This window comes from Perca fluviatilis, chromosome 21 (genome assembly GCF_010015445.1).
Source record: "Perca fluviatilis chromosome 21, GENO_Pfluv_1.0, whole genome shotgun sequence".
NCBI classification, from domain to species: Eukaryota; Metazoa; Chordata; class Actinopteri; order Perciformes; family Percidae; genus Perca; species Perca fluviatilis.
The window spans coordinates 10,092,956-10,112,124 of record NC_053132.1 but is presented as its reverse complement, the minus strand read 5'-3'; the positions used below and the strand labels follow the sequence as shown (position 1 = coordinate 10,112,124).

The window sequence follows — 19,169 nt, the reverse complement described above, 5'->3', positions numbered from 1 at the left end:
AGCGAATAAGCCTATTTCCCAAAATGTTGAACTAATATTATTTTAACAAGAGGCCATAGGTTCCCACTTTTTAAAAATAAATCTTTGTTGATTTCCAGCTGTGTGTGGTGTGTGTCCTGTAAGCTTACAGTAATTCATTATTGTTTGATATAAGTTAACAATCACACACATTTTCTGTCACGATATTTGTTTTTGATGTTAAAAATGTTGTTCTCTTGTTTATAGGTTTTAACCACAAACAGACTCACATCAACAAAGAAATGCATATAAAAGGAAATTACTCTACATTGTTAGAGCACTGTCTCATCTCATCATCTCAACATTACATCACATCCATTGTTGTTACTATCCAACCCAGTCTCACGTCAGTTCGTGATGGCATTACGAAATTAAATCTATTAGAACGTGATACCCTCACGTTATTTTGAAGATTTACGTGTTGGGGTCACGTTTTTTATACTAATGTATTTCAATGAGAAGCATCTTACGTAATCACAGCACGAAACTTTCTGCCAGTCGGGCTGCTGCAGAGAAGCTGGATACAGCTTTGATATTATTGGTATTTTTAGCCCAATAATCGCTGTTTTAATCAACATTTATTCACCAGATCTTATCACGGTGTATATGTATTTCTTTTAATGTTATTATTTCGGTTTATTTCGGCCAGGGAAGCTGGATTGCTTTGTTGTTTATTGATATTTTTAAAACTATTACGCTACATCTTTCAACATGTATTTAGCTGTTATCATGGTATGCATTTCTTTAATAATAATTAATAATTCGGTCTTATTACCGGTGAAATATTACAGTAAATAAGACAGAACAGTAGGCTACGAAATGAGCCGAGCTGGGCGCATTCAAAGCCGATGTCCCAAGATGCAATGCGGGCATTCATTCACAGAATCAGATAGCGATCAGCGGGTCTATAACGCCAGTATCGCTTCAATGTACGTAAGGGATCACGTAGAGCGTTGTTATAGCGAATACAACAACGACGGGGTGATCAGGACCCCGACGCCAATCTTCTTCTAGCGGATTGGGATTTATTGATAGCGCTCCTCCAGAGGGAACAGAACTGCGTCCATGGCAACGCTCTGCTATGCATGGCAACGGTGTGTTATACCAAAGCCGGTCTACGGAAAGCCATTCCACTCCCTATTCAGCCCCATTGTACCGGATTTTGGTTGCAATTCCACCAGAGTTCCACTGGGGGTGATCGCGGTCCAGTGCAAAATGAATGGGACTCTATGGAGCTAGACGGCTAAATGGGTCTCTTTCGCCTGATTGTCGTTGAGAAACCTCAGATTTGATTGTAGTTTTTGCAAGTTCAACATGTGTTATAGGTCGAAAGTTGAATGAACGAGTACTTATCTCCTTTTGATTTCTTACAGGGTGAGTCGTTGTTGCCCATAACACGCTAGCATTCTGCTAATGAATGCTGATTGGTCAGTGAAGGAGCGATTACGATCGGAGATCCAGCTTGACGGCATCCGAAGCAGAGCCTGAATATCAGAGTGAATATTTCGGTGAGGTCTTTAAAACATTGGCAAACCTCTTTCTAGCACATGTATTGATAGGGAGAGCCGAACCTGTTAGCTGTGTTGTACAGCAGTGTGTATTTTTTTAGCCTCCCCTTTCGAATGCAACATTCAGATTACTAGACAAAAAATTATATCCTGAGAAAAGTGGGTTTTGAGGGGTATATCTCCATAGAGCCCCATTCATTCTGCACTGGCCTGTGAGCGCCCCCTATATGGAACTCTAGTGGAACTGCAACCAGTTCAGAACCCGGAAGTAACGAGGGAGTGGCACTTCTTGATATATTAGAAGTTCTTTGGTTATACTTAGCAACGGTCTGTTATCAAGAAAATAACAGACCGCATTGTACATTAGAATATAAGCAAGTCATGTAATAAATATATCTAATCAGTAGTTTTGTCACCAGCAACAACACGTTGCTCAGTTTTGTTCCAGTAAGTTATGCATCGTAATAACGTTTAAAAAAAATCAGCTGAAGACTCCGGAAGTGACGTCGTAATTACGGCTTGGCGGATAGAAAAGATACAAATACATAGTATTCGTAATATTGATGTTTTTGTCTAACGTTGTATTGTCGGCGACATGCATTAAGAAATTTGCATCCGAGCCCGATCCGAGCCCGACACAGTTAAAATCTCATTTGTTTTCCCTCATACTAATGACACATGCAGGCTACGTTTGCGGAAAGCTTTTATTAAGCAACTGTAGGAAGGCATTCAGAAATGTCAACAGATGAGCGCATCAGCGCACACGGGGCAACAAGCGCACGTTAATCAGCTGTTAACATGTTCAATGGGTTAACCTTTCCTGATCGCTTCGTTTCCGACTGTGATAACAAAAAAAAGGGGGGAAACTCATTAACTCCAGGGCCGACGTTATAACATGAATAACCACTAACTCTGCTCCGGTTGCATGATCTACAACACGCATGCTTCCTCTTTCTCTAGGCTATCTCTCTTCTGCCCACTTACCTCACACACTCACAAACACTCACTCACACACACACACACACACACACACACACACACACACACACACACACACACACACACACACACACACACACACACACACACACACACACACACACACACACACACTGAGCTCTCTTAAAAGGAGCTGCAGCACCATTTTACAACAAATGCCTTATCGCGCTGATGTGACCGAGCCTGACCTGACCCCGACCATAATTTCTAAATTTCTGTACGAACCCGGCCCGGCCCGTCGGGTACCGTCGGGACCCACCGGCCTCGGGTCGGGTATCCATGCCTTAGTGCGTGTGTCAGTTGCTGGGGAACTGAGCAGCAGCCCCGCCCTCTGCAGAGAGCCGACAGGCTTGAAATAGCAGCAACTTCAGCGACTTTATAGTGTAAAAATGTTACAGCATTGTAATGTACGCTGATGGAATGCTACTGGAAGGTGATGGCTTGTTAGCCTCAGAATCTCCCCATATAGTATAATAGCCAGGAGGTACGCTTTCTGGATACTTGCTTACCCCCTTGGACGTTTGGGGAGGTGTCTGAGAGAGAAATGGAGGAGCACCTCAGACTCTACTCCATCTGAGACGCCTCTTCCTTTTTTTTTTTTAGGATGATCCCTTTAAAGGCGCTCCTTTAACCCGTGAATGCTAAAGGACTACTCCAGTACACCAAATATTTCAATACATTTGTTCACAGTATTCAACTCAAGCTGTGCAGTCCACTCAACACCACTCTCATTTGTTTTTCATATGATGTACTTTGTTTTATTATGTTGTTATATTGCTGTACCATCCACCTGTCAGTCACATGAAGAATAAACCAAAACAGCATTTTATAGCTACCCATAAGTAAATAAAAGGGATAAAGGACTTGTATTCTTTTGTTTAATGTCTTAATCAAATGAAAAAATATTCATTAATTTCTTACATTACTTTTTTAAATTCACTATTGTAAGTAAATTGTAACAGGTACAAATCCTGTAAAGTTGTAAAGTTGTTTTTGCACAAGTTCCCCTCTGTTGAGTATAAAAATAGATGTGTGTGTGTGTGTGTTTTTTTTTTTTTTTTTTTTTTGTGTGTGTGTGTATGTGTGTGTGTTTACCCTCATGTTTGTGGCATGTCTGAAGGACAGCATTTCTAGGTAAATACAACTCAATTTAGTGTGTGTGTGTGTGTGTGTGTGTGTGTGTGTGTGTGTGTGTGTGTGTGTGTGTGTGTGGGTGTGTCTCTGATGCCTATCGGTAAACTCTGCTATAACCCTGTCAGGTAAAGTTTTCCTCCTGGGCTTAAAAAGCGAAGGCAAACACTCAGTATTACTCAGTAATAAATTGAGCAGCAAAGCCTCCAGTTCTCAGTCTCAGGGATGGCAGTCCAAACCTCCAGCTGTTTTTCTTTGCTGCTTGTGATCTCAGTTTGTATTGTACTTTTTCTTTTATCATGGGGCCAATCATCAAGCAGCATCAGGTAAGTTGCATTTAGTCTAGAAAGACTTTAGGGGAAAGAAGGGAACTTATCTATTATTATATATTATATTTTTTTCATTAATAAGTTTCTAATCCTGTTAAATTGTCTTCAAAGAAATGTGTATCAGCACATTTCCAGGTATGGTTTTTCCATTTAAGTCATTTTAAAGTGTATCCTGCTAATTCTTCTATGTTGCATCTATTGCTCTTTGTCAAATTTCCACATCAGCTGGATTACTTTCAAGAATCAGCCCCCTGTTGTGTTTACACATACAGCAAAAAAAGCTGATTCCACAAAAACAAAGCTAAAAACTGATCAGATGAGACGCTCTACACTTGGCGCTGTGGTTGAGACTCCCATGCCCGTCCTCTCCAAAACCTCCTTCAAGAAGCTTCCTCACTGGGATTTTGACGATGTTTATAACCAGGATGTTCCACCCAGGCAGACAGTAAGCATGCTATGACAAGATGGGACAGGAATATGATGAATGTGTTAACTTTTTGTGTGAGTGGGTTATTTGCACAGCCACGTGTTTGGGTGTCTTTAGTGTGACCTGCTTGGAAAAGTTATTACTGCAGCAATTGTATTTAAAAATGTACCTTTTTAACTTTGGCTTCTTGCCAATCTTATTGCCTGCTGTTTCTTCAGCTGTAAGAGATCCTTTATTAAATCACTGGATGTTCTTTTTTATTTAATAATTTATCCTACATCCTCAGACATGTGCCCAGTCTCTGCGAAACTCTGAGGTTGAGAGCTTCAAGAAGGCTTTCCTCCCCAACATACGTTTGTTTCTGCACAAAGACAGTATCAACATGAGCGAGTGGAATCGGCTTTCACATTTCAACAATCCTTTTGGTTTTATGGAGTTACAAGTATGATGGTAGGTGTTTCTCAAGTTTCAAGTTATTCATTATCATGGGCACAACAATTACAAGAAAGTTGAAAATGGAAATCTTAAATCTCAGCTTCCCCCAACAATGCTCTCTGTGTGAGACAGATGTGTGCCAAGAATGTATTTCATAATCGCTGTGTGGTGTTTTTGCTATGAACATTTATGGCACTAATGGTGGACTTATGGTACTTCCTTCTCCTATTAATCACATTCACACAAACACATGTATTTGTTGGCTTTTTAGGGGCAGCTGAACAAGCTGAAAACAACATCTGACATTATCCCCTCATAATGTTGTTAAAGCTACTTAAGTTTTCATGGTTTTCATGTTTTCATTCTCCTGGGAGAAGTCCTGTGTTTCTTTGACCCATCCCATGTGGATTTGGATTAAAAAAGCAGTTAGTAGTAGTCAGATAGTATTTGTGACATTCTGAAAACAAACATAATACAGGACAAAATATGTTTCCCCTTAAAACGAGAAAGCAGTTTAGTGGTACGGGAACGTAATCTTTAGGAGACAGGACTACAGAGCAACATTAGTAGTCTGGAGTCGTGTTTGTAGCCACCTGAAGAATTTCAGTCCAATATTCACTCTCTTTTAGCTCTGTTTTTGGTCTCCAGCAACTCCGAAGAAAAATGTCTGGTCCTTTAGCAGATAAATGCTCCACTATGTTCACCAGCTAATTGCCAACTTTGTCTCTCTATTGTTTGCTGCTGAGCAGGTAGGTACAGAGAGGTTTTAGAGCTAATTTGCTGAAAACAGCTGCCTACTGAAAGCAACACGGTGAGAGTGAACCGAAACAGTAAAGTTGGGAGCCGGAAATCTAAACTATGAGCTGATACTCACTATAAAGCTCTGTAAAGCCGTGATGAGCTGCAGATTCAGTTGATAATTCTCTGTAGGTTCATAAGCGACCGCTTTGCTTTCATATCGTCATTTAATACATTGTTACTATAAAAATATGAATTAAAGCTAAGTTTAACACAATTACAACCACCTAGACATTAGCAATATGCTTGTGAGATTTGACTGCAGAAAGTGTTCTGGTTGTCAACTGTTTTGCATTTTAAAACACATTACGATTTGTTTTTTTTTACTTGTTTTTGCAGAAGTGATGGCTTCAGTAAAGTTGATCCCAAAGCCAAAAGAGCCACTGCTCCTTCCAAAACCAGGCGGTGACGGGTGTGTGCGCTGTGCTGTGGTGGGCAATGCAGGGATCCTCAATGGCTCTAAAATGGGGAAAGAGATTGATGCTCATGATTATGTTTTTCGGTAAGAGAAACATTAATTTAGTTTGGATCCAAATGGTGGGCAACAGGGTTTAAAGGCAATTTGACAGGTAATTCATGGAAGATCATACATCCCTGTGTCAGTTACATCTGTAAGCAGCACTAAATCATTACCTATATTTGCCAAGGCAATATTAAAGTCTGGTAGGGATCCCATGATTTGTGCATGGTGAGATGCCAATAAAAACCATCATGGCGATTTACAACAGTCTGTCCCAAAGCCTCTCATCTTCTACTGTTAACTCAAATATTTACCAGTTATTTAAAACACTGGTGAGCAAATATTTAAACTGTTTGCTTTATTTGTCAGAGTACTTATTATATACATACTTCGGCTGACTAAAACGAACCAGCAATGAGTATAGTCAGGGATGTCAAATGTGGATTTCAAGATAATGGTTATCAGCTTTGAGCTTGCTTAGCTTGCTTAGCAACAAGGAAACAGGACGTTACTTTCCTTCACTGCTGTTCTAAAGAGCTGATAACATCAAGTGAACAAAGACATATTTAACGAAAGCCAGTTCTACCCAGATGCTTTCTACACACGTCATAATACAAAGTACATACTGTCCCCTCCAAAAGTATTGGAACGGCAAGGCAAATTCCTTTGTTTTTGTTGTTCACTGAAGACATTTGGGTTTAAGATCAAAAGATGAGTATGAGACAAGAGTTCAGAATTTTAGCTTTTATTTCCTGGTATTTACATCTAGATGTGTTAAACAACTCAGGACATATCACCGTTTGTATTAGACCACTGCATTTTTATGTGAGCAAAAGTATTGGAACAAATAATCTTAAAGTAAATAACATTTAATATTTGGTGGCATAACCCTTGCTTGCAATAACTGCCTCAAGCCTGCGACCCATCGACATCACCAAACTGTTGCATTCTTTATTTGTGATGCCATTCCAGGCTTTTACCGCAGCTTCTTTCCGTTCTTGTTTGTTTCATGGGGTTTCTCCCTTCAGTCTCCTTTTCAGGAGGTGAAATGCATGCTCTATTGGGTTAAGGTCAGGTGATTGACTTGGCCAGTCTAAAACCTTCCACTTTTTAACCCTGATGAAATCCTTTGTTTTGCTGGCAGTGTGCTGTTGTCCTGCTGCATGATAAACTTCCTCCCGATTAGTTTGAAAGCATTTCTCCGTAAATTGGCAGACAAAATGTTTCTGTACACTTTTGAATTCATTCTGCTGCTACCATCATCAGTTACATCATTAATAAATATGAATGAGCCTGTTCCAGAAGCAGCCATGCACGCCCAAGCCATGACATTACGCCCAAGCCATGACATTACATTACCATGCTTCACAGATGAACTTGTATGCTTCGGATCATAAGCAGTTCCTTTCTTCCCCCACACTTTGGCCTTTACATCACTTTGGTAGAGATTAATCTTGGTCTCATCAGTCCATAAGATTGTGTTCCAGAACTTTTGCGGCTCATCTCTGTACTTTTTTGCAAATTCCAATCTTGCCTTCCGATTCTTACTGCTGATGAGTGGTTTGCATATTGTGGTATGACCTCTATATTTCTCATCTCGGAGTCTTCTTCGAACAGTGGATTGTGATACCTTCACCCCTGCACTGTGGAGGTCGTTGGTGATGTCACTTAATGATGTTTTTGGGGTTTTCTTCACAGCTCTCACAATATTTCTGTCATCAACTACTGTTGTTTTCCTTGGCCGACCTGTTCGAAGTCTGTTGCTCTGTACGCCAGTAGTTTCTTTTTCAGGACATTGCCCAATGTTTGTCCAATGGCTCTAGTCGATTTTCCTTCTTTTCTCAGCTTGAAAATGGCTTTCTTCTCTCCCATAGACAGCTCTCTGGTCTTCATTTTGGTTTATCTTCTTCAACAAGAAATGCAGTCTTTATAGGTGTAGTGGCACCTAGTTGCTTCTAATTTTTCTGTACCACCTTTTGAAGTCAGTCTAATACAACCAGTATTTGAAACACGAGCAAACCATACGGCCTTTTTTTTTAAAATGTTTACTTGTAAAAAACAAAATTAAACATAGTACGCACGGTCAAAAAACTGTGTTGCTTCCAACATCTCTAACTTCAAACTTAAACTAACAACATCCAATCAACTAGGCTATGACATAGCACCATCCGACTGGAAGCCCAAAACACTAAAACATCACCAGAACCAAATACTACCAAATCATGCATTCCAAACCAATACATGTCCTATGAATTTTCATGAAACAGTTTTATACCATTTTAACTGTTTCTAAACAAACCTACCATTTAAGATGAACCAGTCCCTATTTGGCTCTTACAATAGGTTTAAACCAAGGATTAAAACTTAGACTATTCATGCAGAGCTATTTAATGTTTGAACAATCAACCTGAAAAGCAACACCTGGGCAACAAGAAACATCTGTCAGTCACATGTTCCAATACTTTTGCTCACTTGAAAAATGGGTGGGTTTAAACAAATGGTGATATGTCCTAAGTTGTTTAACACATCTAGATGTATACCAAGAAATAAAAGCTGACATTATAAACTATTGACTCATACTCATCTTTTGATCTTAAACCCAAATGTCTTCAGTGAACAACAAAAACAAAGGAATTTACCTTGCCGTTCCAATACTTTTGGAGGGGACTGTAGCTCCCACTACTACAGTCCTTTGGACTTTTTAAAATGGTTTTACTTGTTTTAATCAAACTGCTCAACTAATCACCAGAGCAAGACTTTAACCTCAAGCTTAAATTGATAAAGATTATGCTTTAATGTCAATATAGAAAATGATTTACCCACAAGCCAATACTGTACTATTATTTGGCAACATTTACAACCTTGAGTCTAGTGATAGATCCTTCTAAAGTTCTTTCAAGCTCTGGTAATGTGAGTAAACAGCATGTTTTGGTTGATTGAGGTAAAAGCTACTCTAGGATATTGTTTGAAATAATTTCTGTATTTGCTTTATGTTTGTGGCTGAAAACATCCTACCAGTCTGCACTAGAATTTTCCCGTATTATGTTTTATTTATTTTATGCTCTACATTTAAAAGTCCTGCAGACTTTATTATCAAACTTATAAAAACAATTAGGAAATTGGATATTATTTGTAGCCACATTGCCCAGTTCTATAGGTTGACATTTTGAGGATTATGCTTTTTAAATTTTTTGCAGGGAGATGGGGTAATTAATGCCACTCTTCTGTTTGTATGCTACGAATTAAGCTACCGCCAGCAGCTGCTTACCTTAGCTTAGCATAAAGACTGGAAACAGGGTCCAAAGTTGACAAAATACAAACATCTCTAAAGCTAACTAAGTAACATTGTATCTTGTTTGTTTAATCTGTACAGAAACTCTTTATGAGAAAAAAAGTGTAAAATATGTTGTCAATGTGAGGTTCAACAAGAAAGTTAAAACCATGTATGTGTACAGGTTTTGCTCTGGATGGAGAAAATGCAGTGAATTGCCCTTTTGTCAGTTCATCAAATTTAAAAAATAAAGGTTTCACACATTTTAGAGCGGTTTTAAGCAGCATTAAGGCATTGACTACAATGTCTAACATCTTTTTACCACTATAGGTGGTGCAAAAACTGAGAATTGGTCGCTTAAATTGTTATTTAAGTTTCCCTTAAGTTTCCCTTTAACCTTGGCAGAAGATATGACTAATAACTTCAGTGTCATAAACATTTGAGTAGGACTATTTCTTTGTACTTGTTTGTGCAACAAAGTCAATTCAACCTGCAAAACACATGGCCAGGAAAGAAAGATAAATTCCAGTTAAAAAAAGACATCATCGGCCCTTTGAAGGTATTAATACATTTTTGTATATGATTGCAGCAAGCTATATGGAGACGTAATACACCTATACTTAAACATGTATTGTTGTATTGTATTAATAAATCCTTTTAGTGGAGTCAGCACCGTCAGACCTACAAAAATCACTGTCAACACTGCTCGCAACAGTAGCAGGAATCTCATCAGCGCATAATGGAAAATGTTTAGCCAATGAACTTAAACTAACAAATCATTTATTTATTTATTTTAGATTTTTGTGTGGAATTTTAGGCTTTAAGTTTTGTCAGGAGAGCTTAGACATGAAAGGGAAGAGAGAGGGGGAATGACATGGAGCCCAGTATGACCTACTCAATAGCACTTTTGCTGCTTGACAGAGCAAGATACATGAAACAAACTGAGCCGTATTGGGTCAGATTGTCTGTACATCATAAGTGACTGGACAAACGACCCAACAGAATGGCCAGAGGTGTCGTTTCCCGATATTTTGAGTTTTTATCATTATTTATGAGTCTCCAGATAAGAGACAGCTAACGTTATCTGTTAGCTAATCTTAAATGATTCAATCTTATCAGTAACGTTATCCCAGGGTCATCATCTATTGTTGGCGCACGTTCATTAAAGCTATGATATTAAATGTCTTAGCATTTTTTATGAATAAATTCCATGTAACTGTTACAGTTTCGACTGTAGCAGCGATGTTAGTAGCATTTAAACTAGCTCCGTCTGTCTATTCGGCAGTATATAAAACCTAAGACCAGGATTTTTTTTATTAGACGCACAGAAGCAACTTTTCGGCATTGTACCAAGCAAAAAAAACAATTGTAATTAAAGCTGCGAGCAGCGATGGACGGGCCCTCGTTCCTCTGCGCGCGTCGGGGTTACCGGCGGATGCCGCTCCTTTCGACCGTGCAAAATTTGGCACTCAGACGCCGCAAATCATCACCAATGACAAAGGAACTCCCTGCCGAGTTCAACGATACCTCACACAAGACTCTACCTTAAACGGTTCAAATGTTATGAAAGGGGGCGTGGCTTAAGCATAGGGGGCGGGCTAAACCATCACCAATGAAGAAGGAACTCTCTGCTGAGTTCAATGACAACTCACACAAGACTCTACCTTTAATTGTTCAAATGTTATGAAAGGGGGCGTGGCCTGGTCATATTATAGGGGCCGGCTCAGTATCACATGTAGACCACACATACTAAGTTTCATGTAAATCGGATGATGTTTGTCATATAAGTCGCATTTCCTGTTGCCAGCGGGCGGCGCTATGGCAAAAAGTTAATTTTGGCCTGTAGGTGTCCTCAGGCCTGGACCCTTGTCAATCTTGAGAAATTTTGGGCAGATACGACAACGTACACTCAAGTTACAACAACTTCTTAACTAAACACTCAAAATGGCCGCTACGCCACGCCCACACCATCTGATGAAAAGTTTTTCTTTTAACAACTTTTCTTCTTTAAGGTGTTGGGATGGTACAGACGAAGTTTGAAGTTGATCGGATGAAATCTGTAGGAGGAGTTCGTTAAAGTACGACATGTGGAAATGGCCAAAATCGCACTAATTTCGAGGGGGCGTGGCTTAACCATAGGCGGCGGGTCAAACCATCACCAATTAAAAAGGAACTCTCTGCTGAGTTCAATTATACCTCACACAAGACTCTACCTTAGATGGGTAAGGTTTTATGAAAGGGGGGGGTGGCTTAAGCATAGGGGGTGGGCCAAACCATCACCAATGAATAAGGAAGTCTGTGCTGAGTTCAATGATATCTCACACAAGGATCTACATGAAACGGGTCATTAGTTATAAAAGGGGGCGTGGCTAAAGCATAGGGGGTGGGCCAAACCATCACCAATGAAGAAGGAACTCTCTGCTGAGTTCATTGATACCTCACACAAGGGTCATCCTTAAATGGTTTAAATGTTATGAAAGGGGGCGTGGCTTAAGCTTAGGGGGCGGGTCAAACCATCACCAATTAAAAAGGAAGTCTGTGCTGAGTTCAATGATACCTCACACAAGGGTCTGCATCAAACGCGTCATTAGTTATAAAAGGGGGCGTGGCTAAAGCTTAGGGGGCGGGCCAAACCATCACCAATGAAGAATGAAGTCTCTGCTGAGTTCAATGACACCTCAAACAAGACTCTACCTTAAACGGTTCAAATGTTATGAAAGGGGGCGGGGCCTGAGTAAGTGGGCGGGGTCATATTATAGGGGGCGGATCAGTATCACATGTAGACGTAAATCGGATGATATTTGTCATATAAGGCAGATTTCCTGATGCCAGCGGGGGGCGCTATGACCAAAAGTCAATTTTGGCCTGTAGGTGTCCTCAGGCCTGGACCCTTGTCAATTGTAAGAAATTTCGGGCAGATACGACAACGTACACTCAAGTTCCAACAACTTCCTTGTTCATCGCTAAACACTTAAAATGGCCGCCACGCCATGCCCACACCGTCTGACGAAAAGTTTTTCTTCCAATAACTTTTCATCGTTAAGGTGTTGGGATGGTACAGACCAAGTTTGAAGTCCATCGGATGAAATCTCTAAGAGGAGTTCGTTAAAGTATAGCACCTTGACTTTTAGGCCTACTTCCTGTTGCTACTAGGGGGCGCTATGACTTTAAGTAAACAGCGGCCTTTATTTGTCTTTAGGGTTGGACTCCTATGAATCGTGAAAAGTTTCGAGGTAATCGGACAACGTACACTCGAGTTACACCCACTTCCTGTTTCGGCGGAGAAACGCACAAAATGGCTGCCCCGCCACGGCCACGCCCTATGACGAAAAGTTTTTCTTTTAACAACTTTTCATCTTTAACTTAAGATGGCACAGACCGAGTTTGAAGTTGACCAGATTAAATCTCTTGGAGGAGTTCGTTAAAGTACGACATGTGGAAATGGCCAAAATTGCACTAATTTCGAACTTTGAAATCAAAATGGCGGACTTCCTGTTGGGTTTAGGGTATGGCTCTAATGAAGTTTTTTGTACATCTTGACATGTTACATATGTGCACCAAGTTTCGTAAGTCTACGTTAAACACACTGCAGGGGCTCAATTTTCTTAACTTTTTTAGGGGGCGCTAGCGAGCCATTTTTGTGCGCCTATTCCCGAAACCCTTAAAATACGTAAATTTTCACCAGACTTGATGCGACTGCCAAATTTGGTGAGTTTTTGAGGCAATTCATTTTACGGGAAAAGAAAGAAAGAAAGAAACAATAATTCCTTCAGTTTCAATAGGGCCTTCGCCGCTGTCGGCGCTCGGGACCTAATAATTCCTTCAGTTTCAATAGGGCCTTCACCGCTGTCGGCGCTCGGGCCCTAAATATGACAGAGTAAAGATTAACCGCTAACAAGGTCTACACAATTGTGTATTGTTTTTATTGGGCATTCCCAGTACTGGAAACTTAAGTGGAATTTACCCAGCTAGAATATTTTTGTTCCAAGAACGTTCAGAGAATGTAATCATGCACTGTTCTTGTAATGTTTTTAGTGGGAAGTTTTCTTTTGGTTCCCAGAATGTTCTATGAAAACATTCTAAAAATGTTTGGTGATAACATTCTTAAAATGTTTGGTGATAACATTCTTAAAATGTTTGGTGATAACATTCTTAAAATGTTTAGTATTAAATTTAAATGTTAGAAAATTAAGCCCTAACATTCTTTAAATGTTTTCAGTTTCCCAGAATGTTATTTAAGAATACAATATGCTTTAAAATCATTAATCAAATGTTTTGTGGTAACATTTAGTTAAAATATTAGAATGTAATGTCACAACTTTTCTTTAACTGTTCGACACTAAATTCCTGGGAATCAATGGTCTGAGTTTCGGCGCAATTGGATAGTCCTTCAACCAATCAGACCAACGCCTAACGTAGCAGTGACAGTGGCATCAACGGGTTGCTGTGCTTCGGTGGCCGTCATGTTGAATTAGGGCTGGGCAATATATTGATATTATATCGATATCGATATATGAGGCTAGATATCGTCTTAAATTTTCGATATCGTAATATCCTGATATGACACAAGTGTTGTCTTTTCCTGGTTTTAAAGGCTGCATTACAGTAGAGTGATGTAATTTTCTGAACACACCAGACTGTTCTAGCTGTTCTATTATTTGCCTTTACCCACAAAGTTATTATATAAAACAAAAAAATATCGGGATATTTGATTTTGTCCATATCGCCCAGCTCTATGTTGAATGTAAACAAAAAGCTGCTTGCCGTTTCTGCGCTATTGTCATTGTGTAAAGCGTCAACGGTTGTGATTGGTGCCTCAATTTGGAAAAAATGGAAACGGGCTTGAATGGGCTCTTGGCCAGACTTCAAATTTGCCAGAAGTTCGTCAGGGTTTTCCCAGGCTACAGGATGGCTGTATCATCGGAAAACATCATATATTTGTTAGTAGTGCTGCATACATTCATTAATGTACAGGGTGAAAAGGACTGGGGAACTGACACACCCCTGGGGGGTGCCAGTAGTACTGATGGTCAAGGTTTCAGACAGGGTCCTGTTGACCCTGACCTGCTGGGTACAGTTGGGGAGGACGAGTGATATGATGCAGTGATTAAGGCGTATTCAGGAGAACATGAGGCTGTAGGGTGTTAAAGGCTAAACTGAAATCTACCATCAACCAGTGTTGTAGTCGACACCTAAACTGAGACCAAGTCATCACCAAGAAGTGTATCGAGACCGAGACAAGACCAAGACCAGATTTGTGACAGCTAGAGCTTCTTCTCCTGTCTCACGCATTCACTTGCTGTCTGTAAAGGGGAGAGGGGGGTTTGCGGTAACACATTTCAAATTAGATATGAGTCAAGTTATTGCTTGCATTTGCAAGTTTTAACACATAGGGCTAAATCAGACAATGCACAGGTAATTTAGCGAAATCCCTACAGTTGTGGTCTTGGCTGGTTTTAAAATAAAATGGTTTTAAAATAAAATCCTGAGTCCTCTTCATCAGAGACCGAGACAAGACAGAGTAAAAATGTAGTTGATTCCGAGAAGAGACCTTTAAAGTGACCATATTATGCACATTTTCAGGTTCATAATTGTAATTTGAGATTGTATCAGAATAGGTTTACATGGTTTAATTTTCAAAAAACATGATATTTTTGTTGTACTGCCCATTGTTGCAGATCCTCTTTTCACCCTGTGTCAGGTCTCTGTTTTAGCTACATAGTGAGACATCTCACTGCTCTAACATCTTTGTTGGCAGTCGCACATGCACAGTAGCTAGGTAAGGCTCACAATTGCCAGCTAGCTGTTTCTCCAACTTCGGCCTGTACAAGGCAGGATTAGCCGGGAGACTTCTTCTAAACGAGGGCGCACTTCCAACAGGTGGAATACCTGCAGAACAGGGACATGCAAGTAGTTCTATACAATTTATTTTGTAGATTAGGGTGAATTTTTGTGTGTGTTTTGCCATTGAGAACAAGCTAGCATGCTAACGGTTAGCCCCCTAGCCCCCTCGTTTCGGCTAGTGACGTAGAAAGCCGTGCAGATTTTGAACAGCTCACCCGGAGACTGAAGGCAGGACACATTCAGAAACCTGTATCTCACTCAAAACAGCATGGATATTTTTTTGTGTATGCGTGTGGAAGCACCAGAGACCCAACATAACACCCAGAATCCCAGAAAAAGTGATTTTTTCATAATATGGAAACTAAATTGGTCTTAACACCAGTCTTGAGTACTGCTAACAACCGTCTAGCATGGGCCCTAGGATTCTCCAGGTGTTTTGTCATAGGTGCACTATACTGTTAATAGCATCATCAGTGCCTCTCTGGTTTGTGTATGTGAACTGGAAGGGATCTAGCTGTGGGCCTACATCCAGCCGTAGTTGCTCACCATGAGCTTCTCCATACACTGAATCACAACAGAGGTTAGAGCAATGGGTCTAAAATCATTATTCTCCTGTGGACAGGGTAGGGACAGATGTGATGATTGCCTTTTTCCATTCTGGAAAATGGGGTACCAGGCAGGTGCCAATTCAATTCAATTCAATTCAATTTTATTTATAGTATCAAATCATAACAAGAGTTATCTTGAGACCCTTTACAGATTCATCTGCACGTTTTTAATAGAAAAGCTTTGTTGTCATTGATTTGCTTTTGTTTAATTGTTTAATTTAATTTACAAAGGCCACTCTCACATTTTTATCTGTATGTGCGGCAGGATGAATGGTGCAATCACCCAAGGTTACGAGGAAGACGTAGGAAACAGAACATCGGTGTACATTCACACGGCCCACTCCATCACATCTGCGCTGTATTTCTTCAAGAAGTTTGGATATACTACTGTCCCTCATGATGAGGTACTCAAACTTGTATGTTATGTGTAATATCATATCATAACGGTTTATACCCCACACATACACACTTATCTGTCATCCTCTTCTTTTTGACAGGGTATAAAATACATTATAGTTCCTGAGGGGATGGGGGATTTCGATTGGCTCAGGGGTCTTCTCAAAGGAGAAAGAATCACTGTTGATCGATATGGAAACATAAGGTGAATATCAACTCTTATCACAACAACTTAGAAGAGGGTAACATACACACACAAACACAAAAACACAGTATATCCAGTGCTGGCACATATTGGACTGGGCTTGAAGATGTGTCGCCAGATCACCATGTTTATGGAAAGAGTCTCATATCTGAGGCAGGTAAACATTTATTTTGAAAGTAATTTTACTCACAAATTCCTAAATTAGTGAAAGAAGGAAATCAGGCATCAGTTAGTACATTTTATGGAGTTAACAAGTCATGTTAAACACTCACAATATACACTATATGCTCCATTGTGGCTCAGGCAGAAAGTCACCAAACTCCCTTTCAAAAGTAGGGCAATTTAATCTGCCAATTTAGAAGCAAAACTCATTACCAAGAGCAAAATGTAACTTGAGGTGCCTTCTTGCTCCAATTTTGCCTCAGTTTCCAGCAGAGAGAATTAACTGCATTGTACAGACAAGAACGCTAGCTTTGCATCATTCCGTCATGTGTTTTAACCCTGTAGGCCATGGACGTACTATGCTGGGCAGTACAATGAGACCCGCTTCTATGTTCTGCACCAGGACTTCCTGAGATACATTCGAAACAGGTCAACCTCTGCTCACAGTCATACCAAAATATTTTACTTTTAATGGTTTATAATTACAATGATTTTTAATGTATGTTCACTTGACACTGTTCATTGCCCACAGGTTCTTAAAGTCTCCTAATCTAAATGCTTCATACTGGGCATTAGTCAGACCAAGCAATGGGGCATTCACTCTCTTCCTGGCTCTGCATACCTGCGACACTGTAAGTTATTAAACATGTCCACATGCCATCTATAGCTACTGTTAGTAGCTAACAGTAGGAACCTTTTTTATTGGATCCGGCACCTTTCACTATGAAAAATGAATCGCCTAAATGAAAAAAATGAATTACTTTATTCTTTATTCCCCATTGAAGTTCCACAAAAAGCTTGTGTTTGCATTTTTGATGCGTTTTGAGTTTTGAGCACTTCAACTGACACATGCGCTTGTGCTGGTTGTGATTGCTGTTAGCCTCGTTTCACTCAGGGGATCAATGTCAAAAAGACAACAAAGTTTGCTTAACTTGTTCAAATACGCTGGCCAGTCGGCTCCCAAACAAGCAAAAATCCATCAAGAATGTGGATTCATTACATTTCGTACCCATGCAGTGCATGTTCTGAAATTAAAATAAACATTGTCCTGATGTACACACAGCGTTGTTAGGTTTTTTTAGTCAGAGAAGCTACGCAGGCCGTGTATTTTTTTTTTTCCATTACCCCCCCTCTGCGTTCCGGGACCTCCCACTTTACAAATTAAGCACTGCATGAGAGTAGTATCGATCTTCTCATTTAAGTCTTGGCAAGAATATGAATGAGCTTATTTCTAAAAATGTCAAACTGTTCTTTTAACAAATCATTTAGTCCCTGTTCTCTGTTGTTGTTGTTGTTCTCAGGTGAATGCATATGGATTCATGACTGAGGACTACAAGAAATACTCAACTTACTACTTTGAGAAAAATATTAAAACCCCTGTCATTCTCTACGCCAACCATGACTATATCCTGGAGAAAAACTTGTGGAAAAAACTGCATGACAGCAAAATAATTAAGCTTTATCAAAGAACAGAGTCAGAAACAGGGACGAAAAAGCCTAAACAACACTGATACACTGAGAATGGAAGTAAGAGATTCTGCAATAACTCTGCAAACCCTTGGTGTTCTCTCAATGAGCTTCATGAGGTAGTCACCTGAAATGGTTTTCACTTCACAGGTGTGCTTTGTCAGGGTTAATTAGTGGAATCTTTTCCCTTATTAATAAAAAAGCAAAGGGTGGCTACTTTGAGGAATCTAAAATATAAGACATGTTTTCAGTTATTTCACACTTTTTTGTTAAGTACATAATTCAATATGTGTTCATTCATAGTTTTGATGCCTTCAGTGAGAATCTACAATGTATATAGTCATGAAAATAAAAAGGAAACGCAATGAATGATAAGGTGTGTCCAAACTTTTGGCCTGTACATAAATCATTACCAGCACTTTTGGAGGAAATTGGAAAATATGGAGCCACTTCAGGCTATAAATTAAATTCAGCTAAAACTGAAGCCATGGAAATAGGATGCAATCTCCAAACAGAATTTAAGAAAAGGTTTAAGCTGAAATGGGATCAGAATAAAATAAAATATTTAGGTATCACAATCCCCAGAGAAATTGATAAATTGTATTTATGTAACTATAAAGCTCTGGAAAACTCCTTAAGGCAGGATCTTATGCGTCGGAAAATTTTGCCACTTACAATATTTGAAAGAAATAGGAATTATAAAAATGAACGTATTGCCACGCTTTCTTTTTTTTTCCAGAACATTCCTTTATATCTAACAAGCTCATGCTTTAAGGAGTGGGAAAGAATGTTAGGTAAGTTTATTTGGGATGAAAAGAAACCAAGGGTAAAACTGAAATCTTTACAACAAAATAGGGAACAGGGTGGGTTGGGTCTACAAAATTTGAGCCTTTATTATCATGCAGCTCAAGTTAAAAGCATTTTAGTTTTGATGAATAATAAAATGAATCCTAAATGGAAATCTATTGAGGACAAATTGGTAGACTCCCCCACCTCTCTAATTTTCTCAGGGCAAACTGCAGAAAGGGTCAAACATTTGAATCACTCTATTTACCATACATGGAAGAGCTGGAAAAGATTGGGTAAAGTTATGAAAATAAAATCAACTGAT

The 19,169-nt window shown here is 39.6% G+C and overlaps 1 protein-coding gene across 3 annotated transcripts; it reads left to right on the top strand.

The window, feature by feature from the left end:
* Nucleotides 1-3,795: 3,795 nt before the first annotated feature.
* Nucleotides 3,796-18,231, top strand: LOC120551225 (alpha-N-acetylgalactosaminide alpha-2,6-sialyltransferase 2-like). 3 transcript variants are annotated; one of them, XM_039788486.1, is made up of 9 exons: nt 3,796-3,982; nt 4,258-4,430; nt 4,699-4,862; nt 5,985-6,147; nt 16,094-16,232; nt 16,326-16,429; nt 16,937-17,020; nt 17,124-17,223; nt 17,893-18,230. In XM_039788486.1, the coding sequence occupies exons 4-9, from the start codon at nt 5,990-5,992 to the stop codon at nt 18,100-18,102; spliced, it is 795 nt and encodes a 264-aa protein (XP_039644420.1). In that variant the 5' UTR covers nt 3,796-3,982; nt 4,258-4,430; nt 4,699-4,862; nt 5,985-5,989; the 3' UTR covers nt 18,103-18,230. The 3 variants fall into 3 exon arrangements, with proteins under 3 accessions (XP_039644420.1, XP_039644419.1, XP_039644418.1); XM_039788485.1 differs by having other exon boundaries at nt 4,211-4,430; XM_039788484.1 differs by lacking the exons at nt 3,796-3,982; nt 4,258-4,430; nt 4,699-4,862 and having other exon boundaries at nt 4,904-6,147; nt 17,893-18,231.
* Nucleotides 18,232-19,169: the final 938 nt, after the last annotated feature.

What these genes read in the sequence shown, in the direction of transcription:
- LOC120551225 (XM_039788484.1), top strand. Translation starts at nt 5,888, where the DNA reads ATGCTTGTGAGATTTGACTGCAGAAAGTGTTCTGGTTGTCAACTGTTT. An exon ending in GCTCATGATTATGTTTTTCG is followed by an intron (nt 6,148 to 16,093) that starts GTAAGAGAAACA and finishes TATGTGCGGCAG; the next exon opens with GATGAATGGTGCAATCACCC. An exon ending in CTGAGATACATTCGAAACAG is followed by an intron (nt 17,021 to 17,123) that starts GTCAACCTCTGC and finishes CATTGCCCACAG; the next exon opens with GTTCTTAAAGTCTCCTAATC.